Source organism: Furipterus horrens, unplaced genomic scaffold (genome assembly GCF_987537825.1).
Source record: "Furipterus horrens unplaced genomic scaffold, mFurHor1.1.pri manual_scaffold_7, whole genome shotgun sequence".
NCBI lineage: Eukaryota > Metazoa > Chordata > Mammalia > Chiroptera > Furipteridae > Furipterus > Furipterus horrens.
Genome location: NW_028327177.1, coordinates 86,940,186 through 86,957,053, shown reverse-complemented (window position 1 = coordinate 86,957,053; position 16,868 = coordinate 86,940,186). Strand labels below are relative to the sequence as shown.

General features: G+C 37.3%; 1 protein-coding gene and 1 pseudogene across 1 annotated transcript in view; one reads left to right on the top strand and one right to left on the bottom strand.

Moving 5' to 3' along the window:
• LOC150004748 (cadherin-related family member 3-like) overlaps positions 1–16,868 on the bottom strand; it is a 126,035-nt gene that overhangs the window by 22,422 nt on the left and 86,745 nt on the right. Inside the window, exon 12 of the mRNA XM_090284924.1 lies at positions 12,188–12,420. Coding sequence (XP_090141050.1) covers positions 12,188–12,420 — 233 coding nt within the window. The remainder of the gene's footprint in view (positions 1–12,187; positions 12,421–16,868) is intronic.
• On the top strand, positions 256–1,067 carry LOC150004749 (14-3-3 protein epsilon pseudogene; annotated as a pseudogene).

Sequence of the window (16,868 nt, the reverse complement as noted above, 5' to 3'; positions counted from 1 at the left end):
AGAAAAAGTCTCTAATAAAAAATCTAACCCAACACCTACAAGAACTAAAACAACAACAAACAAAGCCCAGAGCGAGTAGGAGGAAAAAAATCATCAAGCTAGAGCAGAATTAAATGACGTAGAGACTAAACAAACAATTCAAAAGATCAATAAAACCAGGATCTGGTTCTTTGAAAGGATAAACAAAATTGACAAGCCTTTAATCAGGCTCATCAAGAAAAAAAGAGAGGGAGAAAGAGGTTGAGAGAGTCGGAGATGCTATCTGCTTCCATCCATCTCACAGACCCTGCCAGAGCCGCTGTCGCTATAGATGATTGGGAGGATCTGGTGTACCAGGCAAAGCTGGCCGAGCAGGCTGAGTGATACGACGAAATGGTGGAATCAATGAAGAAAGTAGCAGGTATGGATGTGGAGTTGACAGTTGAGGAAAGAAACCTCCTCTTCGTTGCATATAAAAATGTGATTGGAGCTAGAAGAGCTTCCTGGAGAATAATCAGCAGCATTGAACAGAAAGAAGAAAACAAACTTAAAATGATTCAGGAATATCGGCAAATGGTTGAGACTGAACTAAAGTTAATCTGTAGTGACATTCTGGATGTACTAAACAAACACCTTATTCCAGCAGCTAACACTGGTGAGTCCAAGGTTTTCTATTATAAAATGAAAGGGGACTACCACAGGTATTTGACTGAATTTTCCACAGGAAATGACAGGAAGGAGGATGCAGGGAACAGCCTAGTGGCTTATAAAGCTGTTAGTGATATTGCAATGACAGAACTTCTACCAACGCATCCAATTCGCTTAGGTCTTGCTCTTGATTTTTCTGTATTCTACTATGAAATTCTTAACTCCCCTGACCATGCCTGCAGGTTGGCAAAAGCAGCTTTTGATGATGCAATTGCAGAACTGGATACACTGAGTGAAGAAAGCTATAAAGACTCTACACCTCTACACTTATCATGCAGTTGTTACATGATAATCTGACACTAAGGACTTCAGACATGCAGGATGACGCTGAAGAGCACAATAAAGCAGCGCTGCAGGATGTGGAAGATGAAAGTAAGTGAGACATAAAGGCCAACAAGAGAAACCACCTCTGATCACCTCCACTCCTTCCATCCCATCCCCCTTGGAAGTTCCCCCCATTGTCACTGAGAACCACCAAATCTGACTTTTACATTTGGTCTCAGAATTTAGGTTCCTGCCCTGCTGGTTTTTTTAAAAACAGTTTTCAAAAGTTCTTAAAGGCAAGAGTGAATTTCTGTGAATTTTACTGGTCCAGCTTTTAGGTTCTTTAAGACACTAACAGTACTGTATAGAGGCTTTTTCAGCATTACTGTATTATTTCCTGCCAAATGTGGCAAGGTAACCATTAGAAATAGAAATTACATTTGAAAGCCATTATATTTCTAGGTGAAGCAAGCATCTAAGAAAGAGGTTGACCACACTATAGAGGCATAATGGTATCATTTTTCCTTTTTCTAATTGTTCAAGTTAGATTTTATACCAGTTTAAAATTAATTGGGTGTTAGCTTGAGGTGGTTAAAGGTTTGGGGAGTTTGTTGTAATGGTTTTGCTGTAAAAAGTGTTTCAAACTCTGCTAAAATGTTGCTGAAAAGCATGGTACTGGTAACAGTTCAACAATCCGTGGTTTCTCATTCTTGCCTACTTTTACTCTCCCTCTGAAGCAGGTTGGCATTGAAGGTGGTATGGAAAGGCCTGCATGCGTGTTCAGTTCTTTGTTTCTTCTCCTTCCTTCTCCACTACGCCCCACCTCCTTCACTCGCTCAACCTCTTTTGTGCAGTATGCATAACTTGAAGCTAATTTGTACTGCTGAATATCTGACTGGAGCTACAAATACAGAATCTGTATTGCTCTTACTGAAACACAGCATGGAATTAACATTAAACTTAAATAAAACAAACCTAAATTAAAAATGCCAAATGCACCTCCATCTTTTATCTTTCTAAAATAAAATCTCTATATAGTCTAAACAAAAAAGAAAAAGAAAAAAGGTAAAGGACTCAAATAAATAAAACCAGAAATGAAAGAGGAGAAATCACAATCGATACCACAGAAATGCAAAGGACTGTAAGAAATTATTATGAACAATTGTATCACAAGAAATTAGACAACCTAGATGAAATGGGTAAATATCTGAAACATATAATCTTCCAATACTGAATCAAGAAGAAGCAGAAAGCTTGAAAAGACAAATAACAACTAGTGAAATTGCAGCAGTAATAAAAAAAAACTCTCGACACACAAAGCCCTGGACCAGATGGCTTCTTAGACAAATTTTACAAAAACTTTAGGAAAGAACTAACTCCTATCCTTCTCAGACTATTCCAAAAAATCCAAGAAGAGGGAAGACTCCCAAACTCTTTCTATGAAGCCACTATTACTCTAATTCCAAAACCAGGTCAAGACACAATAAAGAAAGAAAACTATAGGTCAATATTGCTGATTGACATAGATGTTAAATTCCTCAACAAAATACTGGCAAACTGGATCCAGCAACACATTAAAATGATCATACACAACGATCAAGTGGGATTCATCCCAGGGATGCAAGGATGGTTTAATATTCACAAATCAACAAATATAATACACCACCTAAACAAAATTAAAGACAAAAACCACAGGATCATATCAATAGATGCTAAAAAAGCATTTGCTAAAGTAAAACACCCATTTATGATGAAAACACTCAGCAAAATGGGAATTGAGGGAGCATATCTCAAAATGATGAAGGCCATATATAATAAACCTGAAGCCAACATCATACTCAGTGGGCAAAAACAGAAAGCATTCCCCTGAGATCAGTAACAAGGATGTCCACTCCCTATACTCCAATTCAACATATTCTTGGAAGTTATAGCCACAGCAATCAGACAAGAAAGAGAAATAAAAGGCATCCAAATTGGAAAAGAGGAAGTAAAACTGTCATTATTTGCAAATGACATGATAGTGTACACAGAAAACCCTAAAGATTCCACAAAAAAGCTACTTGACCTAATAAGTGAATTTGGCAAGTAGCAGGGTACAAAGTCAATATTCAGAAATTAAAGGCATTTTTGTACACCAACATAAAATATCAGAGCTTGAAACTCGATATAAGCACATTTACTATAGCAACAACAAAAATGAAGTACTTCAGAATTAACTTAACCAAGGATGTAAAATACCTATACTCACAAAACTACATAACACTGAAGAAACAAATTGAGGAAGATATAAATAAAAGGAAGCATATACGATGTTCATGGATGAGAAGAATCAACATCATTAAAATATCCATACTACCCAAAGTACTTTACAGATTCAACGCAATCCCTATTAAAATACCAGTGCCACATTTCACAAACCTAGAACAAATACTTCAGAAATTTATATGGAACCAAAAAAGACTCCAAATAGCCACAACAATCTTAAGGAAGAAGAACACAGTAGGAGGTATCACAATACCTGATACTGAAATATGCTACAAGGCCACGGTAATCAAAACAGTCTGGTACTGGCGTAAGAACAGACATATAGATCAATGGAATAGAAAAGAGCCCAGAAATAAACCCCAGTCTATATGGTCAACTAATATTTGACAAAGGGGGAAGGAACATAAAATGGAGTGAGAAGAGCCTCTTCAACAAGTGGCACTGAGAGAACTGGACAGTGACATGCAAAAAAATGAAATTAGACCACCAACTTATACCATACACCAGAATAAAGTCAAGATGGATCAAAGACTTAAATGTAAACCATGACACCATAAAATCCCTATAGGAAAACATAGGCAAGAAATTTTCAGTTATCCCATGTAGCAATATTTTCACTGATACATCTCCTAAGGCAAGAGAAATAAAGGAAAAAATAAACAAACAGGACTACATCAAACTAAAGAGTTTCTACTCAGCAAAAGAAAACATCAGCAAGATGAAAAGGGAAACAACCATATGGAAAAATATATTTGCCAATGATACCTCAGACAAGCAATTGATCTCCAAAATATATAAAGATCTTACATATCTCAACACCAAGAAGACAGACAGCCTGATTAAAAAATGGGCAAAATACCTGAATAAACACTTCTCCAAGGAGGTTATACAGAAGGTCTGTAGGCATATGATAGAATGCTCAACATCACTAGCCATCATAGAGGTGCAAATAAAAACCACAATGAGATACCACCTCACACCAGGCAGAATGGCCATCATCAACAAATCAACAAACAACATGTACTGATGAGGATGTGGAGAAAAGGGAACCCTAGGGCACTGCTGGTGGGAATGCAGACTGGTGCAACCACTATGGAAAATAATATGAAATTTCCTCAAAAAAACTAAAAATGGAATTGCTGTTTGAACCAGCAATTCCATTGCTAAGATTATATCCAAAGAATCCTGAAACACCAATTCAAAAGAACCTATACACTCCTATGTTCATAGCAGCACTATTTATAATAACCAACTGCTGGAAACAACCTAAGTGCCCATCTGTAGATGAGTGGATCAAAAAAACTGTGGTACACTACAAAATGGAGTACTATGTAGCAGGAAGAAAGAAGAAACTTCCACCATTTGCAACATGGATGAAACTAGAGAGAATTATGCATAGTGAAATAAGCCAGGCAATGAAAGAAAAATGCCATATGATATCACCTAATACAAGAGACTAATGAACAAATTAGCAAAATTGATCCAGAGGGCATAATCCTATGATCTCATTACCTGAGTGATTGTCTAATACAACAAGCATGCCAGCCTGTTAAACCAAGCACGCCATTGTCTGGGGACAGCCAACTGACCTGGAGTCTGCAAGATCCTTCCCCATGTGGGAAGGCCACCCTCCCCACTACACCCCTAGTCTTATTAGGGATTTCTGGACCCAAGAGTAGGTAGGACAATGACCATGTCCAGCTTGAAGCAGCTAGAGGAGCACGAGAGTTTCACCCATTGTCCTTTATAAGATTATAAAGGATCTTAAGTCTTAGAGGGGGAAATTGTTATTTTTATTGTTATAAAATTTAATTAATTAATTAATTAATAATATAGGAGGGGGTGAAGCCTAGGAAGTTATTTGCATGACCCATAGACTTGAACTAAGGGGGGTGGTATTGCTGGTGGAAGAGGAGTTTTGGACAGAAGGCAGCCAAGGGGAAATAAATTGGAACTTTTGTAACAACATAATCAATAAAATATACTTTAAAAAAAAGAATCCATGCATCCCTGTGTTCATAGCAGCACTATTTACAATAGCCAAGTGCTAAAAACAAGCTAAGTGCCTATCTGTAGATGAGCGGATTAAAAAACTGTGGTACATTTACACTATGTAGCAGAAAGAAATAAGGAACTTCTACCATTTGCAATAACATGGATGAAACCAGAGAATTATGCTTAGTAAATACACCAGGCAATGAAAGAAAAATACCACATGATATCACCTAATACAGGAGACTAATGAACAACACAAACAAATGAGCAAAATTGAACAAGAGGCATGTAAACAAGGAGTAGACTAACAGTGACAAGGGGGATGGGAAAGAAGTGGGGTAAGAAGGGGAAAGGTCTAGTCAAAGAACATGTATAAATGACTCATGGACATGGACAACTGGGTGGGGACTGACCATGGGAGAAGGGGTGGGCTGGGTGTGAGGCAGCAAGGGAAAAAAGTGGGACAGCTGTAATAGAAAAACAAACAAACAAAAACTTTTAGTGGGGGAAAAAATAATGAAAGCAAAATAAATTAATAAATGAGCCAGCAAATAGCCCCTCCACCCCCTAAAAAATCCTCACATGTAGAAAAGTGAACAAAAGAAAATGTAAAGTATAAAAATGCAATTTTAGTGAATATTTGAAGGACAAGGATTTTCCTTCACACTGTATATTTTTCTCCCTACCTGATGCCTCCAAAATTTGGCATTCTGAAGAAGTAATGACATAAGGTTCTTTGCATAAAACTAATAAGACCAGTTGTTAATAGAGGGTTTTGTTGACCAAGACTTGACTGGAATGTCATGCCTAAAGTAGACATGCTGGGCTCTGGTTGTTACCAAAAAGCCCTGAGGAACTGGGATTGACTTGTGAAAGTAATAAAAGCCCACGAGAAAAAAGGCCTGGTACCTTGGATGGTTGTGCAGTCCATGGCAATCTTTCCAGGGATGGAATGAAGGTTGCTTTCCTGAAAGATAGCTAAAAGTCACCTTAAGGCACAATGGAAAACCCAAAAAACTTGGAAAAGACAGGTGTTTACAGACAAGACTGAATGGCAGGTATGTCCCTCAACTTCTGTGTCCTTAAGGGCAGACTGAAAGTCACCATAAAGATTCCTTGTGTAAGTTCCAGTAAAGCAGACGTAAAGATCATATATGATCATTTGCTGCTCTTGTTGTGTTTATGCAAATCAACAGGATAAACTAAAACTGGACTTAATGCTGTCCCTTTAATGACTAGGAGGGTAATCTTAAGGAGAAAAATCGCGATTCAAGGAAAATCACAACGCTCAGTTGTAGACTATAAAGTAGTGCAGCTAACTATCTTTAAAGTTAATTTTCATTTAAAGTTTGTTTTCGTTTGAAAGTTAAACTAGATCTGTGACATTATCAAAGATGCTTAATTTACAGGCAAGAAGAATGTCAAATGCCTTGCAACTGGATGTCTTTCCAATAAGACAGTCTTGCAGATTTAGAGACTGGTTTGTGGGTTATGTTACATCAATTAACATGTGTGTTCTGTTTTCATAGGGCATTAGCCTATGATCTCATTACCTGAGTGATTGTACAAATAGGCCTCACTTGTGCTTGTCTGCATCGCTGCCTCCTGAGACTCAATGGTCTGTTTGGGTTGATGAAGTATGGGGTGGTCTGTGGACTTCACTTTAAAACTGGTTTCTCTTTTCTATCCTAATGGCTTGGACAGAAAGGGCCCAGAAGTCTGAGCAGGAGGAAACCTAAAATATTCCCCTCAGCCCAAATTAAGTATAGTAGGCAAAAGAGTTTTGAACAGGTGCAACATGCCTTGCACACCTTCCTCCAAAGAAACCTTTTTTTCCCTAAATTTGGGACATTGAAGAATTAATCCCTGACTTTTGTCATCTAGTGGTTATGGATTGAATGATGCCTTTTAACCCTATTGCCAAATCTGTTGCCCCCAGAATACAACAAGGATGTCAGCCTGTTAAACCAAGCATACCGTTGTCCAGGGACAGCCAACTGACCTGAAGTCTGCAAGATCCTTCCCCATGTGGGAAGGCCACCCTCCCCTCCACACCCCCTCTTTTATTAGGGAATATGGGACCCAAGTGTAGGTAGGATGATGACCATGTCCAACATTAAGCAGCTAGGGGAGCATGAGACCTTCTTCCATTGTCCTTTATAAGATTATAAAGGGTATTAAGTCTGAGAGGGGGAATTGTTACAGAGCAGAGGTCCCCCAAATTTAATTAATTAATTATTTTTTAAGAAGATAAGCTGTACAGAAAAATGACGTGATTGAAGAAAACTAACTTCAGTTTTGAAACCAGTATGCCTATTTAAGTCTAAAACAGCTGAAAAATCCTTTTTAACTGAAATTATATTTAATTTTTTTTTAAAAAGAAGGGACTGGCAAGAAGTATTCAAGGTGATGAAAAGCAAGAACTTAAAACCAAGATTACTTTATCCAGCAAAGCTATCATTTGTAATGGAAGGGCAGATAAAGTGCTTTCCAGGCAAGTTAAATCTAAAGGAGTTCATCATCGCCAAGCTATGATTATATGAAATGTCAAAGGGACTTACTTAAGAAAAATATCAAAATTATAAACATTAAAATGACAACAAACTCACAACTATCAACAACTGAATAAAAAATAAAAACAAATCCAACTGAGCAAACCAGAATAAGTACAGAATCATAGGTATGGGAATCATTTTGAGGGTTATCGACTGGGAGGGGGAAGCGGGAGAAATGAGGAAATGGTGCAGTGATTAAGAAGCATAATTGTTTCATACAAAATAGACAGGGAGAAGTTAAGAATAGCATAGGAAATGGTGAAGCCAAAGAACTTATATGCATGACCCGTGGACATGAACTAAGGGGGGGTGGGATTGCTGGAGGGAAGGGGTGTACTGGGCAGAGGGGAACCAAGGGGATAAATTGAGACTACTGTAACAACATAATCAATAAAATATACTTTTAAAAAGTCACATTAATCTGTATCATCAATTTACTTGCTACAGTTTAACTTTCCTATGTCTAAATTTTGAAGGTCCCTAAAGACATATGATGTATTACACTTTCTTGTAACCCAGGATGTTATGCAGAGAATAAACGTTCGATAAATATTTGTTAAAAGAAAGGGAATTTTGTAACTATGTAAGGTGACAAGTGTTAACCAGACTTAATGTGGTGATCATTTCGCATTTATACAAATACCAAATCATTATGTTGTACAACTAAAACTAATATAATGTTATATGTTAATTGTACCTCAATTTTTCATAAAACTTAATTATAAAAAAGAAGGGGACTGCCTGTCAAAATGGTGGCATAAGAAAGCACAGCTCACCCCTTATCACAACCACATCAAAATTACAACCAAACCATGGAACAACCATCACTCAGAACTGTTAGAAATTGAGTTGAGTGGAATTCCCACAACTTCAAAATAAAGAAACCATATTCAACCACACTGGTAGGAGGAGTGAAGAAACAGAATGGGCTGGTCTCACATCCATGTGTGGTGGATAAAAATCCAGGAGAGATATCTTGGGATTCAGAGGTCCTATCTCCACACTAGGTGCTCCAGCCCCACACTAGGTGCCCTAGCGCATGGTTCCAGTGCCAGGAAGATAAGTCCCCATAATTTCTGGCTGCAAAAACCAGCAGGGATTGAGTCTCTGTAAGAACCTCTGGAGTTCCAAGCAGTTCCTCCTAAAAAAACCGCACATAGACTTACTCAGACTCACTTCCTTATAGCTCCAGCACCAGAGCAGCTGCTTGAAAGGCACCAATAGCATATGAGGAGGAACTGAAGTGTCTGGCATCAAGGCAAGAGCTGGGGAACAGCTTTCTCCCAGAAAAAACAGCAACAGAGGCCATTGTCCCTTTTCTGAACACTCCCCCAACAGAGCCACAGAGCGGGCATGTGGGTGCCATATCTGAAAATCAATCAACCTGGCTAACATTATTTTCCCTGCCCTGGAGATCCCCTAAAACTACACACACACACACACACACACACACACACACACACCACACCACACCACCCGTAATTTATGAGTCCATGCAAGCTGTTAACAGTGGCTTTTCTATACAAATGGCTGGTCTTGGGTCATGCTTCACAACTTCATGAATCCTCTCAAACAAGCAACAGCTGGCCTCAGTGAGTCCCCACCCTCCATACATTTTTCTAAGTGGCTCCAGGTCTGGCACTAGCATCATCCAGCCTAGGTTAACAGCTTGGCTTCATCTGGGAACCTCTAAGCCAGGCACAAGTAGCAGCCATCTCAGATTGCTTTATAACTCAGGCAGGGTAGCCCCAGGCAGAACACAGGCGGGAGTTAACCTTGGCTTGCACCACATGGAAAACCCCAAAGCCTGTGGCCCCAGTGGACAGATATAGACCATGTCAGAGCACACTATCTTGCCCCTTTACAGCTGATCCTCAGTGGAGGGCAGAGTTTGGTAGTCAGTAGTCATAGCCTGTTCTTGCAGCTAATTGACCTGGATAAATCCCTCCCATTGACCTGCCAACAGCAATCAAGGCTCAACTACAAGAGAAGGGTGTACTCAGCCCACACAAAGGGCACACCTCAAGTATCCAACATGGGTGATAGAGTAGACTGTGCCACTGGGCTTTACAGGACACATACTACATTAGACAACACTACCAAGAGAGAAAGTCATACCACCTCTACCTAATACATTGAAACAAACACAGGGAGGCTGCCTAAATGATTGACAAAGGAACACAACCCAAAAGAAAGAACAACTAAAACTCCAGAAAAAGAACTGAACAAAATGGAGATAAGCAATCTATCAGAGGCAGAGTTCAAAACACTGGTTGTAAGGATACTCAAGGAACTCAGTGAGGACCACAACAACATAAAAAAGATCTGGTCAGAAATAAAGGATACACTAACTAAAATAAAGAATAATTTACAGGGAAACAACAGTAAAGTAGATGAACCTGAGAATCAAATAAATGGTTTGGAACAAAAGGAGGCAAAAAAAAAAAAAAAAAAAAAAAAAATCTATCAGAACAACAAGAAAAAAGAATCCAAAAAAAAAAGGATGGTGTAAGGAGACTGGGACAATTTCAAGTGTTCCAACATTCACATCATAGGAGTACCAGATGAAGAGAAAAAGCAAGAAATTGGAAACTTTTTGAAAACATAATAAAAGAAAACTTCCCTAACTTGGAGAAGGAAATAGACATGCAGGTCCAGGAAGCACAGAGAGTCCCACACAAGATGGATGTAAAGAGGCCCACTCCAAGACACATCATGATTAAAAAGGCCAAAGGTTAAAGATAAAGAGAGATCTTAAAAAGCAGCAAGAGAAAAGCAGTTAGTTACTTACAAGGGATTTCCCATAAGACTGTCAGCTGATTTCTCAAAAGAAATTTTGCAGGCTAGAAGGAATTGGCAAGAAATATTTAAAGTAATGAAAAGCAGGGACCTACAGCCAAGACTGCTCACCCAGCAAACATATCATTTAGAATCAAAGGGCAGATAAAGAGCTTCCCAGACCAAAATAACAAAACAAAACAAAACCTAAAGGAGTTCATTATCACCAAACCATTATTATATGAAATGTTAAAGGGACTTATTTAAAAAAAAAGAAGACCAAAACTATGAACAATAAAATTTCAATAAATACATATCTATCAACAATTTAGTCTATAAAAGAAACTAAAAAAACAAGAAAAAAGACCAAATCATGGTTATGGAGAGCATTCTAATGGTTTCCAGATGAGAGGGAGGTGTGTGGGAATGGGTGAAGAAGTGAGGGGATTAAGAAGTATAAATAAGTAGTTACAGAATAGCCATGGGGATGTAAGCTACAGTATAAGAAGTAGAATTCCTATGACCCATGGATATGAACAATGGTGGAGAGATTGCCTGAGGGAGTGGAGTTGCTGAATGGAAGTGGAAGAATGGGGAAAAAACTGGGACAACTAATAGCATAATCAATGAAACATAATTTTAAAAAGAAGGAATAAAGCTTCTTCTCTGTTTTTAGTCAAAATATAAATTCTTTGTATAAGGACAGAGTCACTTGAAGGTGCTTTTTAAATTTGCTTTCTCTTCTTCTCATTTGTAGTAAAAGAATGATAATTGCAAGTGGTATTATCCTATACTATTTTGGTAGTTCATAAATACTAACAAGAAAAACTGCCACAGATACCTAAGTATGGAGATCACTCTCAAAGGTATTTTCCTGAGACAAGCCACAAAATCTTGTCTACATAACTGTAGTTCAGCTTCTGTGGAATTCATTCTAACCGCTGAAATGAATGGGCCTGATATTTTCCTCACAATGGCACACTCAAGAAGCCTAATTACCACATAAGCAGCAAGCCACGGGGCTCTGTGCAGTAATAGGAATGCATGGAGAATCATCAAGCCAGGTGGGGAATCTTAAAATTCATCAATCCTATTTCTGTCTCTTCTCCAATGACAAAACCCAATAGTCTTAATACATGCCATATTATCAACACAGCAGTATTCACTCTTGATATATTTCAAGAGTTATTTGATGTTTCTAAAATAAATTAAGGCCTACACATACTCTCCCCCACTGTGATGCCAAAATAACACACTTTATTTAACTACCTTTGTTGTAAATGTTACCTCCCAATGAGAAGCAGCCTGGGTTTGAGTTCAGTTCTAGAAACCCTGAGTAACTTCAGGTAATTTTCTTAAACTCTGTTTCTGAATTTTCTCGCATGTAGGTGGAAATTATAATACTATTGCCTTCCACAAGGACTTAATGTGAAGATTAACTACATCAACATATAAAATGTGCCAAGAACATTTTATCATGTGCTAGATACACATTTATAATTACTAGGATTTTTTAAATTTCATGAGAATTACTGTTATTGGTTGACCATTTTTCATTGTTATTGTTCGGCCATTTCAATTTTAATAAGTTAAAACTTACTAGAGAATATTTTATACATCAAAGCCTGAAGCCATCTACTTACCCTGGTCATTGCTGTATGAGGGTGAAATCTGTTACAGTCCACACCTTCCACTGTGAGGTTATATTGCTTCACTGTCTCATAGTCTGGCTGTGTGGTGAGTTCAATCATTCCAGAGAGAGGATGAATCCAGAATCTTTGTATAACTTGAATGTCTCCACTGGTAATTCTATACATAACACAGCTTGTTGAGTGGTCTTCATCAATGGCAGTCACTCTTCCAACTTTGTAGAAAGCTGTCAATAACATTTATTAAGTTTCATTCTTGTCATGAAGAGACACTACTTTTAAAAACTTAACATATCTTTGCCTCCCAAATGGTATCATAGTTTCTCAAAGGGTCAATCTGAATCCTTTTGGACAATGAATGTGTTTGAAAAGCCCAACTCCACATGATGGAAGGTGAATTGACAGTCCTCTTCCACTTTAAAACACATGACACACATCAAATGATATGAGTTAACAATAATTTCATACTATTAATAATTACATCTATGGCATGCTTATTTTATACCAGGCATGATGCTAACATTAGCATCAGATAATGGTTCACAGTACAGACTCTAGAACTAGACTGCCTAGGTTTCAAACCTCAGCTTTGCCACTTACTAGATGTAACTCATTGAAAAATTCTATAACCTCTCTGGCCCTCATCTATTTTACCTGAAAACAAGGAATCATAACAGTAGCTATCATAAAGAATTGTTGTGATGATTAGATAAGTTAAGATAAATATATGAAGTATTTAGAATAGTGTCTGATATATAATATTGATAAATATTATATCAGAATTATTTATACACAGTATCTCATTGATATTCTCAACAGCCTTATGATATATGTACTATTACTGTCCCCATTTTACAGATAAGGAAAATGCAATCCAGTTGTCTTAAGTAACTTGCCATTGTTAGAGTCAGGAATTAAATCTGTATATGCTGAATCTACAGCCCACATTTTAAAAAGTTAATTTGCTGTGACTTTAGTGCATAGTTCCTCCAAATAATCTTTAAGAAGAAATATGGGTGTGGTAGATTGATTGAATTAATAGGCTCATATTCTTTATCCTTCCCACCATCATCGTCTATGTCCTCCTGTGTGACATGTTTTGGCCAATGGGATATTTGCAAACCTGACAAGCAGAGGCCTGAGAAGTGTTCCTGTGGTTAAGTTTGCCTTACTCCTGCCTGCCCCTCTGCCTCCGTCTCTGCCCTGAGAACATGCTCAGACCTGCCTGTTAGAGGACAAAAAAGGAGTCAACTCATCAGTCACCTCTGCTGACGCCAAGGTACACTAGCAAAAAGCCAGTCCATTTCCTCAATTTTGAGCAATCCCAGTCAAAACCAGAGACACAGTTCAACCAATTCTCAGACTAATGGGCTAAATAAATATTTATTGTTGTATTACTCTAATTTAGAGGGGGGTTTATGCAGCATACTTATAGTAATAGATAACAGATATAACAGGCTTACCCCTCAATCATTTCTGACTGGATTACAAACTCCACGGTAGATACCATACCTCTGCTATATAGTAAATACCACCACACAATGACTAGTCTCAACAACATGTGCGTAGGACAATTTGGTTGCTGATAATCAAAACTGAAAAATTATAGTAAAGAGACTGTTTAATGGGGACACCACCACCTTCAACCTCACAGGATTTCTTTTAGGTTGCATCTTTCTTTCATGAAGGTTCATTGGTCTCTGATAACGTCACTAAGCAGGCAATGAACACAACTCAAAATACTGAGAACAGAGAAAACACATTCTGGGGAAAAATAATGATTTATTATGGCAAATCTAGAGTATGAAGAGTACAAATTTTTGCTTGTGTAAAAGCGTCATTAAGAGAGAAGTGTTACAACTGATTGACAACCACATATAACAGACCAAGGGTAAAACTGCCATCTCTATCATACAGTCCTGGACAAAGATTGTGTCATTTTTACCTTTAACATCTGGTTAAGTATAATGGAAAGCTTATTCTTCTGTAGATGTAAAATTAACCTTTTAATAAAACTAAATGCTATCTTGAGCATCTTTAGCTCAAGTTTAAAATAGAGTAATTATAAAACTCTGTAACTCTGCCAGACATTCTTATCAAAAAATTTGGAAATGAAATATGGTTTCCCTTGTGACTTGTAACCCAGTATACTTTAATTTTCATGAGTTTTATTCTACAAAATTTCTGATAAAAGTTTTTTCTTATGTCTACCTCCCTTCAGACACTATTTGTCAATGAGAGATTTATTTACCCATCATATACAATCTTTTTTTTTTACTTTAAAGATTATAAATTCCTATAATTTTGTTAGAATTTTTTAAAATCCTCATATAGTCCGCAAGGCACACTGAAACACTCTTTGCTAATCAACACAGCATGAAAAAAAACTTCCTTATTAATGTATTTTCTAATCCCCTCAAGGTCTATAAGCTCAATGTTTGATATTCTGAAGAGAATTTGTTTTCAGTATAGTTTTAAATTTAATTCCTGTCTTTAAAGCAAATTGTCACTGAGTTGTGAAGAAGATTTTTGTCTGCTCTGATGGGTATCACCTCAAAACACCAACCCTCCCTTAATTTTATTCATCTTATGTACTCTGATAGGGAAGATCAAGGAATGGTTTTTAAAAAATGGCAAGGAAAAGTTCTGGCACATTGTAGGCACTCAATAAATGTTAGTGGTTGTTGTTGTTGTCAGTACTGTTGTGGCTTTTGTTAGTATGTGTCATATAGTTTACATGCATATAATTATTAGTTAATTCTTATCTATATAACATTGTTATTATAATCTCTTTTCTATAGATGAGAACTCAAAAGTAAATGGAGGTTTTATGACCTATTTAAGGTCATTTGACTGACAGTGGCAGAGACAGAATTTGAATCCAGTTCTATTTGATTCCAGTGCTCATGGGTTTTCTACTGTATCATGCTGATCCTTTATGAAGACCTAGATGTCTTCTTTCTCTCTGCTACATTATGTCAGTATCCAAGCCATTTGGAGAATAGTACACACACACACACACAGAGACACACACACACACACACCCCAAAATTGATCCTCTTATCTTCTTCATATGAATTCTCTAAACTTGTTTTCAGACTACTGGTGATCTCAAAAATGATCAAAATTGATCCAAGAAAAGCATCCAGGAACACTAAACAGATAAGTGGACCAGGAATTTGGAAGTCTGCATTTACCTATCATTTCTGTCATTTACTAGTTGTGTGACCCAATTTTTCTCCAGCCCCAATTTTCTTGTAGTAAAATAAAGAGGTTAATCTTTTGAGTTCCTCCAAGTCAACAGAGCTGTAATTGAAAAATTCTCTACCTTTCACATAAGCCATCAAGAAGATATAAAAGTATGCTTAAGAAAACATAGAATTGTTCAACACATTTAGAGTTCTACCTTCAAAACATAAAATTACAATTCAGGACAACTTTGAATAGTTGGAAAAGAAGCTGACATAAAGCACTTGATTCCAATAAAACACTATTTTTTAAAAGTGCCAGTCTAAAAAGGCAAAACCATAGAGATAGTGAAAAGATCTGGGGTTTCCAGGAATTAGGGAGGACAGGAGGATGAATAGGTAAAGCATAGATTTGGGGGGCAGTATAACTATTCTATATGGTGCCATATAGGAGATACATGCCATTATATATTTTTCCAAAGCCATAGTATGTATGACATCAAGAGTGAACCTTAATGTAAACTCTGAACTTTGGGTGATAATGATATGCCGATGTAGGTGCATCAGTTTTAACAATTGTACACACTGGTGGAGGATGTTGATAATGGGGTAGGCTATGCATGTGTGGGGGCAGAGAGATATATGGGAAATCTCTGTACCTTCCTCTCAATTTTGTTGTAAACCTAAAACACTCTTAAAAAATAAAGTCTATTAAAAATACCAGTCTCCATTTTAAAATCTAGACTGGTTGTTGTGAAATATGGAGGTTCATGGAAACTCTTCAATAATCTGATGAAGGCTGTAGGTCTTTTCTCTCAGGAACCCTTGGAACCAATGCTCAGACCCTTGGCTCCATATTTACAATTTATCAACTAGGAGATAATTTAAAATTTTGTGAACTATTTAACTTCTGCATAAAGACTTACCATAAAGCTCTTTAAAAATATTTATTTATTTGTTTGTTTCTTATTTATTTATTTTTAGAAAGAGGGGAAAGGAGAAAGAGAAGGAGAGAAACATCACTGTGCAGTTGCCTCTCACTTGCACCCCCAACTGGGGACCTGACATGCAATCTAGTCATGTGCCTGACTGGGAATCGAACCAGCAACACTTGGTTCACAGGCCAACGCTCAATCCACTGAGCCACAGCAGCCAGGGCTCATAAAGCTCTTTTAATAAAACTCCCTAGAGTGAGAAGTCTAACACAGAACTGGGAGAATACAAAAAGGGAAAAGAACTTAAGGTAATGAGGAGCTGTCAAGAGAATATTATTCAGAAAGCAATGTTGAATATTTCTGAAATGACAACAAAATTCCATGCAGAAGGAGCAGAGTACTGTTTACAGTAATTGTTTATATAAATTTTTTTGGAAATATCTTGTCATAAACTATAGGATTCAATTGTGTTATGTTCCAGAACTAGGACAATAGGTGTGAATTTATTTCACAGAGTTTTAAGGATTTGTCCAAAACTGCATGGTGAGGCAA